The sequence below is a fragment of the Colobus angolensis genome, unplaced genomic scaffold, assembly GCF_000951035.1.
Source record: "Colobus angolensis palliatus isolate OR3802 unplaced genomic scaffold, Cang.pa_1.0 Scaffold186, whole genome shotgun sequence".
Classification (NCBI taxonomy): domain Eukaryota; kingdom Metazoa; phylum Chordata; class Mammalia; order Primates; family Cercopithecidae; genus Colobus; species Colobus angolensis.
Genome location: NW_012114999.1, coordinates 2,914,300 through 2,931,504, shown reverse-complemented (window position 1 = coordinate 2,931,504; position 17,205 = coordinate 2,914,300). Strand labels below are relative to the sequence as shown.

The 17,205-nt window shown below is 47.9% G+C and overlaps 1 protein-coding gene across 1 annotated transcript in view; it reads left to right on the top strand.

The window, feature by feature from the left end:
• Positions 1-17,205, top strand: part of ABCA4 (ATP-binding cassette, sub-family A (ABC1), member 4) — a 134,789-nt gene that overhangs the window by 109,997 nt on the left and 7,587 nt on the right. The window contains exons 37-47 of the mRNA XM_011940010.1: positions 1,156-1,271; positions 2,310-2,457; positions 5,604-5,727; positions 6,062-6,191; positions 8,401-8,521; positions 8,974-9,036; positions 9,529-9,635; positions 11,990-12,131; positions 15,640-15,774; positions 16,515-16,618; positions 16,692-16,784. Of these exons, the coding sequence (XP_011795400.1) occupies positions 1,156-1,271; positions 2,310-2,457; positions 5,604-5,727; positions 6,062-6,191; positions 8,401-8,521; positions 8,974-9,036; positions 9,529-9,635; positions 11,990-12,131; positions 15,640-15,774; positions 16,515-16,618; positions 16,692-16,784 (1,283 nt within the window). The remainder of the gene's footprint in view (positions 1-1,155; positions 1,272-2,309; positions 2,458-5,603; positions 5,728-6,061; positions 6,192-8,400; positions 8,522-8,973; positions 9,037-9,528; positions 9,636-11,989; positions 12,132-15,639; positions 15,775-16,514; positions 16,619-16,691; positions 16,785-17,205) is intronic.

Sequence of the window (17,205 nt, the reverse complement as noted above, 5' to 3'; positions counted from 1 at the left end):
CCCAAGAAGCCCTGGTTCCTGCCAGTGGGAAGTGGCCCTCAGAAACCAAGATCTGTGTGCTAGATATATTCATTGCCTCTGGAGCACCATTGGTCCCAGGCCTTCTCAGTGATAGAACTAGGGAAGATATGGATGTACACACACAGGTATGCACACACCTCCCAGGCCTTCTCACTGATAGAACTAGGGAAGATATGGATGTACACACACAGGTATGCATACACCTCCCAGGCCTTCTCAGTGATAGAACTAGGGAAGATATGGATGTACACACACAGGTATGCATACGCCTTTATCTGTAGTTCTCTATCTACCTACACATTGAACACTATGAGCTCACCAAAACCAACTCCACAGGGCTCATTCTAGTTTTTTATCTTTCCACATCTGTAACTCCCTCCAACAGTGAGACACTGGCTTCTCTTACTCCCAACTCATTCATCTACTGGAGCTATACACCTGAACATCAACAGTGCTCAACTCTGCCACCATCCCTTGCCAATGTGGATGCCGTCCTCTCCCTGCTCCAGCTGCCTCTGCTGCGTGCAGGTCCTCCTCATTCTGCTCTGGCTCTGATACCCTGCACCAGATCAGCCTCCTATAAGAATATCTTTCTCATCCCATTGAGGCCCCCACAGCCTACACCAGGTTGCCTTCTGAGGAAGCCCTTCTCTGGTTCTTGCCCTGCTCCTGACCACTGTGGCTCCTCCCCTAACCCCACTGTTGCTGTCCCCTTTCTGTGCCCAGTGTAATGGCTGTAGGACTAAATTGTTTTTAAAAAGTATCATTATTTATTTGAGTTTTGTGAAGCCAAGAACTAGGCTTTAAGTTTTTCTGAATTCTGAAGACTTGCTTAGAAGAATCAACAACATTTGTGACCAATTAGGGAGTGAGAGACCAGGCAGAATTTTGTAATTGATCCTTTCAAAAGATACAAACTGAAGGTTCCCTTGGCAGAGAGGTAGGGCGCAGGCTGGGGTAGGAGGACTAGTGACAGCTTAACATATGTTTGCCAACCAAGAACTGTTTAACAAGCAAGTCGGATGAGAATCCCAGACCCTATGGACTGGAGAAGCCTGGCCCCACCCCTCATTTTGCAGAGCTGGAAGCAGGTCTGAGAGGTTAAGTGACTTGCTCTCCTCTTCTCTTTCTGAGATGAATTATTCCGTGAGTGCTGGGCTGGTGGTGGGCATCTTCATCGGGTTTCAGAAGAAAGCCTACACTTCTCCAGAAAACCTTCCTGCCCTTGTGGCACTGCTCCTGTTGTATGGGTAAGCCGTTTGGGCCATTAGCTAATGCCTCTGAAGAGAAACCCGGTGGTGGGGGTGGGGGATCATCTCCTAACAGAAAACCTGGGCTGTCCTGTGGTAGTAGCACCAGCAAGTTTAGCTTCCAGCCCCAGGTAGGGTCTGAGGCTGATAACCAGGGATCTGTCTAGCTTCTGTTTCTGACTCCACCGACAGAGGTATCCCTGAGGCCTGGTCCGGTCAGCAACAATGAGAGAAGTCCCACATGGTCTGAATCTTCTACTCAAACTGAGGCCTTGACCAAAACCTGGGGGTCAGCCATTCCCCAGCTCCTCACCCAGCTCTGACTCTCACTCATCTGTGGCCAGTCTGTCCACCTCAGCGTCCCCATGTGAACTGGCCAAGAGTTACCGCACACAGTAGAAGACTCCGACCAAAAAGCTCCTCCTGAGTCAGGGACAGAGGATGACATGGGGGTTACATCAGCAGAGTTACAGGGCCCAGCATGCAACTTTCTTTCCCACATGTGTAACTTTGAGTGAGTAATACATCCATCTGGGCCTCAGTTTCCTCATCTGTAAAATGAAAATAGTGATCCTGGTCCTTCCTCTGTGGGCCAGTAGAGCCTTGCCAGAGCACTGGTCTCCACATATCTCTCTTGGAAATAGAGAATTTGGGAACCAACCTGACTGTAAGCTGTGAAGATGAGCTCGCTGGGACCCTCGGCTGGGCTTTGCTGACCCAGGCTAGAGTGGGAGGTGTTGCAGGGTGGAGAACCTGCCTATGAGTTGTACAGGGCTTTGTAGTTTACAGAGTACATACACAGCTAGCAGCCCATTTGCTCCTCACAAAACCTCATGAAGTGGTCAGGGCAGGCATTATTATCTCCATTTAAAGTTGAGGCACAGAGACCAACAAATGGAGTATCTCTCTGGTCCCCTGGGACTCTGGCCAGTGCACACATATCACCTCAGGTGTAAGGGTAGTGCATTATATTTAGATGTATTGCAGATGGAATGGAAAGTAGAACTCCATTGCTCTGAGTTGTCTCATTTCACACAGATGGGCGGTCATTCCCATGATGTACCCAGCATCCTTCCTGTTTGATGTCCCCAGCACAGCCTATGTGGCTTTATCTTGTGCTAATCTGTTCATCGGCATCAACAGCAGTGCTATTACCTTCATCCTGGAATTATTTGAGAATAACCGGGTGAGCATAACTTTGGCTTTTGTGTTTTATCAGTAGGATAGTAGAATATGTGTTGGTCAAGCAGAGCCAGGGGCAAGCATCGTACATGTAGCAGCTGAATGCAGATGAGTGCCACTTTCTTCCTCCCCACCTGTGACCCCCCTTCCTTCCTTCCTTCCTCCCTCCCTCCCATCCTTCCTTCCTCTTTACTTCTTCTCCTCCCTCCTCCCTCCTTCCCCGCTCCTTCCTTCACTCTTCAGTTCTTCCTTCCTTCCTCCCTCCTTCCCTTTCTCTTTCCTTCTGCCCTCTCTCCTATTTTCCTTTCTTCCTCCCTCCATCGCTCCCTCCCTCCTTCCTTCCTTCCTTCTTCCTTCTTTCTTCCTATAAACTCCTTTTTCATTTCTGTACTCTGAGTGAAATTGTTTTCTGTGTTTATTCTGCAAGCAAAACGTTATTCTTGTAATAAACTTTAAGCTTTGCTTACTCTTTCAGAAAGGTTTCCTTAGGGACTTTGGGTGTTGGGTTTTACACACACACACAATACATTTGGGTGATTTCAAAATCTAAAAAGAAGAAAAAGGCATACAATAAAAAAAATCTCCTTCCTACCCCTGTTTCCCACTCACCCAGTTCCCTTCTCCAGAGGCAAACTCTTATTTGAGTTTCCTGTGTGCTCTGGAGACACATCAGCAAATCCCCAAACGTTCTTTCTCCCACTTTCTTATGGAATTGTAACACTCTGACATACACTATTCCTTGGGCAAGTTAATCTTGAGGAAGAGATTGGGGGTTCTCCATGCTGAATGCCTCACTTTTATGAGCTGCCAAGCCCAGTTGTCCCTTCCATCTGACCTCCCCCTGTCCAGAGACAGATGGCCAAACTGAATCATAAAAAGAGGCAGGAAAAAAAGAAGGCAGTCGCTGCAGGGCTGTCTTTACACTCCACACTCCCAATCCCCACCGCTGTGTCTCAGTCCTGGCTGTGGCTGTCCTCGGAACATTTGCCTCCCCACGTGTCTGTGTCCCCAGGCGCCTCAACCTTTCCTCTCCTCATTAGCTCTTCCCAGTTCAGAGGGTGGGACCAGCCAGCACATCTGCACTGCTGCCCTGCGGCACCCACCTCCACCCACCTCTGGGCCCAGCTGGGGAACACAGGACAAATCTGTGCGGAGTCTCCACCATAAACCGCCCAGACCCATGGCCCCTGAGACTGACTCCAGATTTTGTTAGGGTTTCTGTGGCCGCTAGGCAAGTAATGAAACCTCATCTGTCCTATGAATGATAAGAAATTCAGCGTGTCGGAGTCAGACTCCGGAAAGCCGGGGGATGAGAACACAACCCCAGCAGATGGCCAGAGCCCCCAGGTGATTGAAAACGCTGCTTTGCGGAGCTGTGTTTGTCACAGCCCGCTAAGTCTTAAGAGAGTGTTCCTTCAGAATAATTAAATAGCAGCTTCAAGCAACTTAGAACATTTTCCCCTCTGCGGCTTCACCCATTTAGCCAACATTTGCTAAGCGCCCGCCTCCAAAAAGCTGGTATTCTCATGTAAATTATCAGATACAAAGCTGCTGCGGAAACCCCCAGTATCCCACAGGAGGCTCCCCAGCTCCCAGCAGCTGCCGCCCCTGCACAGTCAGGAGGTCCTTACTAGCTGAACACCATGTGCTGGGTGTGCTGATATAAACAAGCATGGCCCACTCGTCCTGCCCTCCAGAGGCTCCCGTTCCAGTCCGGAAAGGACCTGCCCACCAAGTTTGCAGCTGATATAAGCCACAGTAATGATCTTCCATAATACAGCGTGTGACAGAGCATCAGAGGAGCGAGGCGGATAACACGCTGCAGGCCAGAGGCAGTGGGAAGAGCCAGGCTGCAGGGGCTGGGGGAGCCATGGTGGAGGAAGCCCAATTTCAGCCTGTAGATTTCTAATAGCCCATTTAATAAATAATGAAGTGCCTACTCAGAGCTAATCATTGTGCAGGTATTTAGGAAGAACACAAAAATAATTAGGACTCAATGCCCACCCTCCAGGGGCCCACTGACTAGTAGAGAAAGTAGGCAGATTTTTTAAAAATTAATCATAGGAATGTGATAAGTGCTGGGAGAGAGGAATGGATACTTTCTCATGGGAATCTGGGAAGGCTTATAGGAGAAGGCAGTCTCTGAGCCAGCTATCTAAAGAAGAACAGGAATCTTTCAGAAAGCAGAAGAAAAAAGAGCATTCTTTCCTGCTTGGAGCAATAGGTAACAGCCTGCACATGCCCTGGCCTAGAGGCCAAAGAGCAGTGATTCCAGAAAGAGTGGGCAGACAGGGCGTAGGCAGGGAAGGATGAGGTAATGTGGGCACAGGTGTGGAAGCTGGAGAGAGAGGAGGTTGTGGGACAGGGATGAGCCAGATGGAATGGACAGCAGTGGCCCAGCCAGGAGCTACGCTGTCCTTGTACCCCTCAGTGTCCCTTCTATTTTCTTAGGGGAGGTTCTGCCCAACATGCCAAGTCTGACCACTTGAAAACAAGTCCCTGGCTTAACACAGACCCCAGAGAGAGTCTCCAGCCCTCCTCTCCCTAGACAATGGTAGTTGCCCCATGAGGGGCTGAAAAGCAGAACTGGAGATGGCTCAGGGCCTGCTGTCCCCCTGCAGCTGTTGTTAACAAACGCCTTGGAGGGCTCCTGTTGTTTCAAAGTGAGTCTGCAGGGAGAGCTCCCTAAGTGGACAGCAGGAGGGCTGCAGCTTCTCTGCACATTCCTGCTGTCACCCCCAGAGTCATCTAGGGGAAGGGTAAGGACAGTAATGCAGGTTCCTCACAGTTAGCTTCGGTGCCCACATGGTACTGAGCATAGTAAATGTTTAGAAGATGCTGCCTGGCTAGATGAAGGGGCAGCTCCTGCCCACTAGAAACTTGCAGGGAGCCTCAGTCCTTGACTAGTCATTTAATTGATTAGTTCCTTGGCCTGGCCTGAGGCACTGCTTATAAGTACTTCATGACCTCCACAGCAAACCCATTATGCTCTGCTGGACAAATCCCTCCAGTGGCCAGTCTGGCTGCAAGGACTCTCCATCTGCAGGCCTTCCCCTGTGCTGTCCTGTGAGAGCATCTGGGCCCCACCTGCTGAAGAGAGGGGTGGGTGGGCTTTGCCCTATTTCCAACAGTCCTAATTCTCTGTTTCAGACGCTGCTCAGGTTCAACGCCGTGCTGAGGAAGCTGCTAATTATCTTCCCCCACTTCTGCCTGGGCCGGGGCCTCATTGACCTTGCACTGAGCCAGGCTGTGACAGATGTCTATGCCCGGTTTGGTGGGTGGTAGCCAAGGCCCGTGGAGCATGGGCCCTGGGTCCAAAGCTGGGTGGGCTACCCCAGGGGGACTTCTGCATCAGACTGTGGCAGGGGCTGGTGCTGGGAGGGGACCTTGTTGGGCTGGAAGAGTCCTGCCAGCTAGAGGGGATTAGGGTGCCTCTGTTTCCATGGCTAGGGAGCCACAGGAGGGATGGAGGGCAGCCCAGATGAGGCAGGTGTTTGGCTCTTGCTCAGTTCCCACACAAGGCCTGGTCTAGTGGGCTGTGTGCAGTGGCCAGGTCTGTGGGGTGAGCCGGGGCGGCTGAAGCGGACTCAATTCCTGTCGATGCCCAGGTGAGGAGCACTCTGCAAATCCGTTCCATTGGGACCTGATTGGGAAGAACCTGTTTGCCATGGTGGTGGAAGGGGTGGTGTACTTCCTCCTGACTCTCCTGGTTCAGCGCCACTTCTTCCTCTCCCAATGGTACGTCCATGCCACACCCTGGGGTCAGTGGGCAGCTCAGGCCATCCAGGACTGGACCTTACACCCACGCGGTTATCTCTTTCCTCAGGATCCCCACTCCACGATGTTTCTTTTTTTTTTTTTTTTTTTTTTTTTGAGATGGAGTCTCGCTCTGTCACCCAGGCTGGAGTGCAGTGGCCGGATCTCAGCTCACTGCAAGCTCCGCCTCCCGGGTTCACGCCATTCTCCTGCCTCAGCCTCCTGAGTAGCTGGGACTACAGGCGCCCACCACCTCGCCTGGCTAGTTTTTTGTATTTTTTAGTAGAGACGGGGTTTCACCGTGTTAGCCAGGATGGTCTCGATCTCCTGACCTCGTGATCCGCCCGTCTCCGCCTCCCAAAGTGCTGGGATTACAGGCTTGAGCCACCGCGCCCGGCGATGTTTTTTTTTTACATTCTCAAAGCCTGGCTTTTCTCCAATAATACAAGTAGGGAATCGGGTTAAAATGGCACATTCAAATATGTGAAGAGCATCCTCTTTAAAATATTTAAAATGCAGTGCTATTAATTTCAATTGCTGATATTTAATCCTTCTCATATAATTACCAAATGTGTATTTTGATTAGATGATAGTATGGCAAATAACAATGGTTACGGGATATCCAAAGTACTAGGAAATAGACTGATGTATTTATGAGAGAACGGACATAGCAGGCCCCTTTGCTAATTAGAGATTTGGGAGCATGGGAGTAACATGGGAACCATGTGGAGGGGTGCAGTCAGCAATCACGCCCTCCCACCCCTGGAGGAAGGTGGGTAGCCGCCAACCCTGACTCTTGACCAGGGCTTCTCAAATGCCAGGTTAGCTGGCAATTGCCATTCTTCTGCAGGCTCTTCCTGAAGCTGGTGGGCCCCTGCCTCACTCCCCTCTGCAATCCCGGCCTACCTTTATTGTCCTCACCCAGGGACCTGAATTGCCAAGCAGCAGCCCTTCCTAGCAAGCTTTCCCCGATAGTGTTTTGTTTCTTAACTTTTCCTCCTCTCGGGCTGAGTGTGGTCACCTGTAAATAGATTCCAAGGACTTGGTTTTATGTTTTGATCCACAGGGAATTGGTTTATTGGAAATGAATCTGCCTCCCTACTCACAGGACTGTGAGAGGTGAATGAGATCACAGGTGTCAACACATTCTGATGAAACAGGATACACAAGCAGTTCTAGTTATGGGAGACAGTGTCAGGAATTGTTGTCCTTGGCACCCTCAGCCCTTGCAGACCCTCTCTGCAGCCTTGGCCACACCTTTTAGAAGCCTTTGTGAGGGAGAGTGGGTCAGGAGGTTGACTATCCAAATTGACTCATTAGCTTCAAACTCTGATGTCAACATATTTGAATGAGTCCTGCCTGCTTTAGGACCTAAAGAGGACCAGAGAAGTACACCATAGTCCCTGGCTTCCAGAAGGTCAGGGAGAGTTTCAAAGAAGAGGATATGTCTTTAAGGATGGGGAAGATTCCATTTGGTGGGGCAGGAGGAGGAGGACATTGAGGGACTGGAAACACATGCGGAGGCTGGGAGACGGGAATGGCCAATAGGACTGGGAACAAGGGGGAGATGCCAATTGCAGACAGAGGAGTTAGTGCAAGAGGTAAGTGAGAAGGGCAGGTGGGGCTGGATTGCAGGGCTGTAACTACAGCTGCAGAGGGAGGGCTTTAATCTCCAGCTGATGGAGAACCACAGAAGGTTTTGAGGCATGAGGTGGCCTGATGACAACTCTGTTTTGGAGAGGTGGAGTTGGCAGGGCAGACTGGAGGAAGTGGAAGGCTCGGAGGTTAGTAACTACCCCTTACTGAGTGCTTGCTGTAGAGGAAGGGTTTTAGTCCTGACAGTGCTCCCAGACCCTGAGTCTTTACTCTGTGCCAGGTACTGTGCTGAGTTCATCTTCAGCACAATCCTGTGAGACAGGTATTGTTACCCCCCTCCTCATCACATGGTTGAAGGAGGCACGGTTCAGAGGTCCAATGCCCAAGACCACACATGAGGGGGCCAGGACCGGAACCCAAGGCTGACTCTGGACATGAGCACTTGATCTCTCTACCTAATGCCTAATGTCTCTCCTGCTGGGAGCCCTTTTTAGAATTTAGCAAAAGCAAGGAAATGAAAGAGAGGTCCAATGGAGAAGACAGTGCCAAGGATACTGTACAGCCAGCCCAATCCTGACCCCTTTTCCTCATCTAGGATTGCTGAGCCCACTAAGGGGCCCATCGTTGATGAAGATGATGATGTGGCTGAAGAAAGACAAAGAATTATTACCGGTGGAAATAAAACTGACATCTTAAGGCTACATGAACTAACCAAGGTAAGGGAATGGGTATGAGTTTGGAGGTGCTGGTTAGATCCACAGTTGGCATGATGTTGCTGTTTCCCTTCTATAGATCAATTGATATGCTTATGCAAGCATTTGGTTTCCTAATTTTATGTGGGGTCATCATCTCTGTGTTATAACTTGCCTTCCAAGAACATCTAATTCCAATGTGTGTTCCCTGCTATTCATCTCAGGCACTGACACAGGGCCTCAGCGAGAATCACTCCAGCTGAGCATCACTCGCTTTTCTGTGTTCCGTTTCTACAGAGCATGGGTCAGCTTCGAGATGTCTCAGTACTCACCGCACCTCTGTGCCTGCCCATGTCAATATGTAACCTCTTAGTGCTGGTAGTTTTCTCCTAAACCATCTTTGCTCTTTGTTCCCTCTTCCCCTCCTTGCTCTAAACCTGTCTCAGTTCTAAGTCTGGTTTCTTCGTATCTTGCAGATTTATCCAGGCACCTCCAGCCCGGCAGTGGACAGGCTGTGTGTCGGAGTTCGCCCTGGAGAGGTGGGTACTCTGCAGACCACGGGTGAAAGGCTTCCCAACATCAGCTCTTGTGCCTGCCTCTCCTCCCCATAAGGCAGAGATATTCAATAGGAACATAATGCCATAATGCAAGTCACATATATAATTTTAAATCTTCCACTAGCCACATGAGAAAAGTAAAAGGAAGATAGGTAAAATTAATTTTACCAGTATTTTTTATTTTACTCAATATATCCAAAATATTATCATTTCAACATGTAATTAATAGAAAATCTTATTAATGAGATACTTGACAAGTTTTTGTTGTTTTTAAGTCTTTGAATCTTTACACTCAGGGCCCATGTCAATTGGGACTTAGATGTGTTTCAAGGGCTCAGTAGCCACACGTGGCTCACGGCCTCTGATGCAGCCCAGATCTAAAATGCCTCCCCCAGCTCACACACTTACCCTAGGGTCTGACATTTTAGACCTTCTTGGTCTCTAGGGCCAGGCTAGCTCTGTGTTTTCTCCTAGTGCTTTGGCCTCCTGGGAGTGAATGGTGCTGGCAAAACAACCACATTCAAGATGCTTACTGGGGACACCACAGTGACCTCAGGGGATGCCACTGTAGCAGGCAAAAGGTGAGTGTCCTGCTCCTCCTGTCTCAGGGAGTCTCTCACAGGTCCTGGGCATTGTCCCTCTCCCAGAATAGGAAGGGTGATCATCAGACCCTATACTAGGGTGGCTCTGAGACCCTGAAAGATGTATACAGAGCAGGAGGCCTCCCAGAGAGCATGGCCCAAAAAGCCCAACAAATTGACCCACTGGAAAATTGAACTGAATTGTGATGGTTAAGAGATTCCTCTGTTGGGATGGATTCTTGGAAAGACCAAGGAAGCACTAAGTGTGTGGTTCTTAATCCCTTAGAGGTCATGGAACCTTTAAAGCATCCAATGAACATTTGTAGCCTATTCCTATAAAAATGCACCATTGCTTCCCATTACCTCCCTCCACACATTTTTGCAAAAAGTTTCAGGGAGTTTACTGAGTCCCGGGTCACATTTATGATTCTGCAGGAGCTCTTGGATCCCAGGTTAAGAACCCCTGTGATGAAGCATCCTTCCTCTGGGTTGAGTTTCTAGATAGGGGCTCATTCATGCACCCTTGTGGTAGCTTAACCTGCATTGGCTATTTGTAGGCTGATACTTGGCTTTGCCAGACCAAGGAGCATACAGGGAAAACTGGCATGTGTCCTTGGATTCTGGAGGGTGACTGCTGCTCTCTGTAATAAAATGTGTTTAAAGATGGTCCTCTATGGGTAAGACAGAGAGGGTGAGCTCTCTCTTGTTTGCCTCTTTCCTGGCTGCAGGAAAAGCTTGAACGGTAACACTTCAGCACACATGGTAGAGGTGCCCAGAGGAAGCTTCTGCCCTGGTTTATAAGTGGAGTTAGGGGCTGCTGACATCTGTCCAGCATCTGCTTGACTGGGGCCTCTTTCTCTCCCCTGAAAGCCATCCTCAGCATGGCCCAATGCCCAGTGGGCAGGAGGAGTCCTGAGCATGCTTCACTGGCTCAGATAGGATGAATCTGGTTCTTTGGCCTCTACAGCCAGCCCTACTGGGTTTACAGAAAAGGGACAGGCAGGGGTGAAGCCAGGTCATGGCTGAGTCTATCTCAACAGATCCAGCTTCACCTGCAAGTGACCATGCAGGTGACTTCCTGATGGTGACAAAAGGAGTCATGGCAGGGTGGGGGAGGGAAAAGATATCATAGAATTTTCCATGAGCACATTAATGAGACATAAAGTTACAACTGTGTCCAAGTAAGGCACAGTCTGACTTCCAGAAGGTAAAACTGAGCTGGACGCTAGAAAGAAACTATAGGTTTAAGACACAGAATTGGGATTATCTGGTAGGGTAGCGCCTGCTAATTTGGAGACGTACCCTACTTGTTTCCCTAAGTAGTTTTAATTGGCTCAACCCATGCCTTTGGAGGCTTTTGTCATTGTAGGGGAACTGCAGTAGTCTCTCTCTGTACTAGCCTGTATCATCCATCCTTTATTCATAGACCCTAAGCTTTAAGAAGAAAAGGATGAGATTAGACTAAAAGTCTATGTATAGCTTATTTTCCATCATGGCAATATATTTTTTAGTGAGGGTGAATATTTTAGCCAAAGGGAGTTAGTGGAACCCAACTCACTCTACCCCTTCTCCCTGCAGGCCTCTGGCTGAGGGTAGTTATCTGACTGGCTCCTCTTTCGTTGCTATCTTTGCCAATAAATACAGATAGAGAAGTTTACTTCCAACGGGACGGATCCATCTTTTCTAGTTACTTCCCACATGTCTGAAAAGTATTGAAAAATCATGAATCATTTTCTTAAACCTGATCTTCCCTCTGTTTTGTTTTGTTTTGTTTTGTTTTTTGTTTTTTGTTTTTGTCGCCCAGGCTGGAGTGCAGTGGCCGGATCTCAGCTCACTGCAAGCTCCCCCTCCCGGGTTTGCGCCATTCTCCTGCCTCAGCCTCTGGAGTAGCTGGGACTACAGGCGCCCGCCACCTTGCCCGGCTAGTTTTTTTTGTATTTTTAGTAGAGACGAGGTTTCACCGTGTTAGCCAGGATGGTCTCGATCTGACCTCGTGATCCGCCCATCTCAGCCTCCCAAAGTGCTGGGATTACAGGCTTGAGCCACTGCGCCCGGCCTTCCCTCTGTTTTTAAACTCACATGTGAGGTGATCTGATCCAAAATGAAAGCTGACTTATGGCATAACCGGGATTCAATTAATCCTAGACATGCAAACACGGAAGAATCTGACAGGATTCAGTTTCTAACCGAAGGGCCCCTGTTTTGATTCCCAAATATTGCATGCCTTTCTGAAACCAAATAGAAGAGAAGCAGCAGCTTCCTTTTCCCATTGGCAGAAGCTTCTCCAGCCATAGCTCTATGGTCATCCTTCCACCTCCTTGAAGGACACTCACTAATTGCTTTTTTTCTTGCAGTATTTTAACCAATATTTCTGAAGTCCATCAAAATATGGGCTACTGTCCTCAGTTTGATGCAATTGATGAGCTGCTCACAGGACGAGAACATCTTTACCTTTATGCCCGGCTTCGAGGTGTACCAGCAGAGGAAATCGAAAAGGTAAAAAATGGTTTGTTGTGGCCACATAGGAGTCTGGTTAATTACAAGCCTGTTTCATGAGAGTGCATTCTCTTGGAGATAAGAAACTGAAGCATGCTATTCATTAACAAATGTTTACTATGTGTCTACTGTGTGCCAAGTACTATTCTAGAAACCAGGGGTATAGCAGTGAACAAGACAGACAAAAAAAATCCCCACTCTCATATCTAATAAAATGATGTATGCATTTATCCTTTGACTCAGCAATCACACTTCTAAGAGTTTATCCTGAAGATATATCTCCCACAGTACAAAATGAATATGTACAAGGTGATCTGTTGCATTTGTAATTACAAAATGCTGGAAGTTACCTAAGTATTTAGTCATTGTAGATTGGCTGAATAATTTATGGTACAGGCACACAATAAAGTCTTATGCAACTATAAAAAAGAAAAAGAAAAATCTCAATGAACTGATATGGAGATATTTCCAGTAAATACTGTTAAATGAACAAAAGCAAAGTGGAAAACAGAACATATAGAATGCTACTTTTTATGTAAGAAAGAAGGAAAAACAAGAAAGTAAACGTATGTCTGCTTACCTTTGCAAATAGAACGTAGAAAGGATAAACCAGAAAACAATGAATTGGGTGATCAACAAGAAGAAAATGGGAAGAAAGAAAAATGGGAAGGAATAGTACTTCTGGGGATATATTTTTGTATAGTTTTAACTTTTGGAAGCATGTCAATGTTCCATATATTTTTTAAAAAATTAGTAAGAATGAGAAGTAGGCAAAAATGAAAACAGAAAGAAAACCTAACACTGACAGCAAACTAAATAAAGTAACCCAATTTTATTTCAAATAAATATAATAATCCCACAAAAGGGAGATAGAGCTAATACAAACAACTGATGACCACAGTGTTTGACTCTATATCCTCATTCTTGGGCAGGGTGGAGTTGGCGAGAAGAACTACAAATAATTTCTGAGTTCTTTTTAGTTTGTATTTTGTAGTGGTATGGGCAAAGTGATTCTGAAAATTTTAGATGTGTTACAGGATTAAGTAAATTAATAAATGTTTTGATGTTATTGGAACCCAGAATTCTCACTGCGGAAGAAGGGACTTACAAATATGGAAAAGGGAAAAGCAAGAAAGAACTGTGAGGTCATGGATTGGAACTGGAAATAGCACTGGGAATTCTGGAATATTTATATGCTTGTGTTTGTGGGTACATGCAGGTGTGTTCATGTTTCATGCACACAGGCGTGTATATATACACGTATATTTGCCTGTGTATATCTGTCTTCTGAAAGGGTCAAGAAGCAAAAACACCCCAGCAGCCATGAGCACACTGAGTGCTCAGACTTTTGTCTTAATAACATTCCCCACTAAAAGTAAACCTGATTCCTTCAATAAATGATACATTCCAGGGCTGGAATGGCATACGTATAAGCTGAACCTGGAATATCTTATGCCAGAAAGTAAGGAAGTACTTTAAAAAAATAAATAACAGGTTGGGCACGGTAGCTCACACCTGTAATCACAGCACTTTGGGAGGCCAAGGTGGGAAGATCGCTTGAGCCCAGGAGTTCCAGATTAGCCTGTGCAATATAGGGAGACCCTGTCTCTACAAAAAATTAACAAACAAATTAGCTGGACCTGATGGTGCACACCTATAGTCCCAGCTACTCAGGTGCCTGGGGTGGGAGGAATGCTTGAGTCCAGGAAGTTGAGGTTGCAGTGAGCTGTGATCAAGCCACTGCTCTCCAGCCTGGCAAACAGAGCAAGACTCTGTCTCTTAAAAAAATAATGATAATGTAATTTTAAAGAAATAAACGTATCTCTGTACAGATTGCCTGTTGGTTACAAGGGAGAAATATAGTAATTTTACAATGGAGAAATTAGATATAATCTTAACTGGGTGATCAAAATTAACCTCTACAATGGAGAAATTAGACAGCACCTTAACTGGGTGATCAAAATTAACCATAAGGGGCAGATGGACATCTCATGCCCAGAGATGTGATATCCTGTGAAGGACACAGTTGCACTTACGTAGAATCCAGATTGGAGATACGTAACCTGAATCTTGTCGTAAGGAAACATCTGACAAGCTCCAAAGAAGGAATATTCCTTTTCTTTAAAAATAAAAAAGGAGACTGTATTCTTCACAAATATGAGAGTCATAAAAGACAAAGAAAGAGCTATGGAAATATCTCTGATCGCAGGAGGCTAAATAGACACAACGACTGAATAACAGACAATAGACTACATCTTGTGCAGAAGAGAAAAAAAAATGATAGAAAGATGTTATTGGACTAACTGACAAAACTGAACTCTGAACAGTAGATTAGGTAAATGTATCATAACATTAAGTTTACTGACATTGATAATGTACTGTGATTATGTAAAAGAAGATCCCTATTCTTAAGAAATATGCCCTGAAGTATTTAGGAATGAAGGGCTGCGATGAGTAACTTTCCCTCAAATGGGTCACAAAAAGTTGTGTGTGTGTGAGAGAGAAGGGTTTATTAGTTAATAATTCTATGAACTATTTTTATTCTTACATGTTCGTGTGAGTTTGAAACTATTTCCAAATAAAAAGTTAAAAATGGAGCTTATATTCTAGTGGGAGGGACAGACAATCTATAGATAAATAGGTAAAATATCCAGTGCATTAGAGAGTGAAAAGTCCTCAGAGAACAGTAATGCAGGGAGGAAGTGTTGGGGTAGGGTTTGCACTTTGAGGTAGGGTGGCCCAGGGAGAGCCTGCAGAGGAGAGGACCTGAGTGAGGAACTAGAGGTGAGAGAGGGAGCCACATGCACACCTAGGGAGGAACATTCTAAGCACAGAGGACTAATACAGAAGGCAGAAGCATGGTGAGCTTGTCTCCAGTGGCTTCCCTAGATCCCTTCCTGCGCTTGTGCACACACACCTAGTGTCTCTGTCACCGTTCCCCCACAGCACTGTCATGATCTGCCAGTATTCTGTTTATTTTGGCTGTCACCTCCCCGCAGTCTGAGGACAGCGGCAATGGCTGTGTTCACATTGTTCTCAGTGCCTGGTTCAGTACCCGGCGTATGGTCAGTGCTCCATAGGTATGTGTCGGATGCACAAGGCTTTGGGTGTGACCCTCTTGAGGGGTGGGATCAACAGGTCTGGGACTCACCATCTTCTCAGACAGACCCTTCCTCCTCCACTCCTAGCCATGGTCCAGGATGCTGGGCAAGACCCACTGTCTTGCTGTTTGTAAGGCTGAAGGCCATTTCCCAGGGGGCTACACCCAACAGGTGCTGAGCTGACCAGGCCACTCTGGGATCCAAGACACAGGGTGAAGGAGCCCCTGTCTGGTGCCTGAAGCACATGCCAGAGGACAGGAGCCGACAGGAGCCAGCAGGAGCCTGTTTCAGCCTAGCTGGGGCTTTCATTCTGGAGGCATGAGATCTGCGAGCCCAAGGCTTTGAACTGGGGGAGGTTTGGGGTGTTTGCTTGTATTCTCCAAATGGCATTTCTTTCTCTTCCCTAGGTTGCAAACTGGAGTATTAAGAGCCTGGGCCTGACTGTCTACGCTGACTGCCTGGCTGGCACGTACAGTGGGGGCAACAAGCGGAAACTCTCCACAGCCATTGCGCTCATTGGCTGCCCGCCCCTGGTGCTGCTGGTAACTGCGGGCTTGGGCCGCCCCAAGGGCTTAAACCAAGTGCTGCGTCTCTCGGGTTGGGGAAATAGGTTCTGGGTCGGCAGATTTAGAAACTGCAGCAATTCGGCTTTAGTCTGGACTGTTTCCTGTGTTGCTTATTTTGTGCGTTGAGCCCAGTGTTTGGTTCACACAGTTCTGGAGAAAAACAAGTTATGGCACAGCCTTGACTTGGGACTGTGCACATCCTGCGTTCCCAGGATGTCTCCCGTGGGCCATGGGCTCACAGCCGGGACGTTTAGCCGGTTCTGTGGTGTGTCGGTGTCTGGTCCCCAAACAGGAGCACTGAGCTGGGTCAAAGGCTCTTGAGCCGGGCCAGGCCTGAGGCCGTGCCCACGCAGTCCAAGGATCATGAGGGCACAGGGCACAGGACATAGCGGGAACCAGGAAAGTGACCTGAGTGATCTCCCTGCCACCCGACAAATGTATTTGCAGGATTTTCTTTTTTTGAGGAGAATTCTGTCATTGCCTTAATCCACTTTAATCCCCTCATGGGCTGAAATGGGCCCATGCTTCTTTATTCTTTGATCCACCTCCTGCCTTCTGTACCCTACATGAGGGTACCCGTCTTGCTCAAGTGAGGGGAGTGACTGTGTGTGCCATCTGTCAGCTCATCCTCCTCAGGGAAGCCAGCCCAGGGGGAAGCAGTAATTGGAAGGGCCGACTCCCAGCCTGTGCTCCCTAACCTTCTCTCCACCCCCCAGGATGAGCCCACCACAGGGATGGACCCCCAGGCACGCCGCATGCTGTGGAATGTCATCGTGAGCATCATCAGAGAAGGGAGGGCTGTGGTCCTCACATCCCACAGGCAAGAGATTCCCAGGGCTGGGGAAGGTGGGTGGGAGTCCTCTCCTGCTCACCTCCTCTCTCCTGCCCCACAGCATGGAAGAATGTGAGGCGCTGTGTACCCGGCTGGCCATCATGGTAAAGGGTGCCTTTCGATGTATGGGCACCATTCAGCATCTCAAGTCCAAGTAAGCAGATGGCGGGGCGTGCCCCTTGTTGCCTCTGTGGATCCAAATGGATCCTGTGTTCTCCATTGACACTTGGAAGAGTCCTGCTGCCCCGTCATCCCCTGGGGCAGAGGCAGGTGGTGGCTGGGCCTCATTCTCCAGCAGCAGATGGAGAAGTTCATTATGTTGATAAGAAACTCCTCTATATTGGCCTAATTTCCTGTGGTCAAAGACTCACCCAAGTCTCTGGATGGGGTGTCTGATCAGGACACATGCAGAGCCTGGCTGGGATGAGGGAGGGCCACTACCACTGCCTCAGTATTCCACCACTTATCCCAACAGATCCAGGACCTGTGGCTTATTTACTAAGAGTCCATTCCAATGTAGGAATGGTTAGGAAACCAACTGGCTTGAGGACCCATTTTTGTTTTTGTTTTTAGAA